The sequence below is a fragment of the Condylura cristata genome, unplaced genomic scaffold (genome assembly GCF_000260355.1).
Source record: "Condylura cristata isolate star-nosed mole 26May11 unplaced genomic scaffold, ConCri1.0 scaffold00015, whole genome shotgun sequence".
Classification (NCBI taxonomy): domain Eukaryota; kingdom Metazoa; phylum Chordata; class Mammalia; order Eulipotyphla; family Talpidae; genus Condylura; species Condylura cristata.
In genome coordinates, this window is record NW_004567116.1 from 560,108 (window position 1) to 560,798 (window position 691).

At 64.5% G+C, this 691-nt stretch overlaps 1 protein-coding gene across 1 annotated transcript in view; it reads right to left on the minus strand.

Moving 5' to 3' along the window:
* The window catches only part of LRP5 (low density lipoprotein receptor-related protein 5), a 52,300-nt gene extending 51,877 nt beyond the window's left edge, over positions 1 to 423 (minus strand). Inside the window, exon 1 of the mRNA XM_012725115.1 lies at positions 223 to 423. Within this exon, the coding sequence (XP_012580569.1) occupies positions 223 to 423 (201 nt within the window). The remainder of the gene's footprint in view (positions 1 to 222) is intronic.
* Positions 424 to 691: the final 268 nt, after the last annotated feature.

Sequence of the window (691 nt, forward strand, 5' to 3'; positions counted from 1 at the left end):
GCGCCGTGTGCAGCGGTGCCCGTGCCGGGCCCTCGAGGACAGCCTGGGGCTACGTACCTGGGGCGCACGCTAGACACAAGCCTTTGTTTTGTGACCCACGCATCATCCTTGAACACCTGGAGACACCTACTAGACTGAGCAGGTAAAGACAGCTCCCGTTACGGCATCTCTTGCAGCGAACTGGCAGGTTCTGAGACGCCCGGCCAGCGATCCTTTACTCACCCCTGCGGCTGGCTGGCGTTGTTCACCCTGGGGGCTGGGCGCCACCGCGACCCCGCTCCACAGGTGCGGGAACGGGGCCGGCTCAGGTGGCTGCGGACCACTGTGGCCAGCAGGGACCGACTGGGCGGGCGCCTCCCGCGCCCGCCTCTTCATCCGCGTGAGCCGCGAGCGAGCGTTCTCTCGAGACCCCGGCGCCAGCATGGGCGATCGGCAGAATACTCCGCCGGGTGGTCCTGCCCGTTTAGCGGGCAAAGCGGGCGCCCGACCCTCCAGAGCGATCCGCGCCCGGCCGGTGCGGACCGGGCCGGCCTCTGGGTCTTTGCTGTGGCCTCGAGCCACTTCCGGGCTGGCCGGAGCCACTGCACCGAAATGCTATGTGATCAGATGCTAAATTCTGTCAAAAATAAGAGTGTTAGTGACCAGCTGGTTTCTGGCAAGTCAAACTGGGACTCTGAAATACATATTTTCC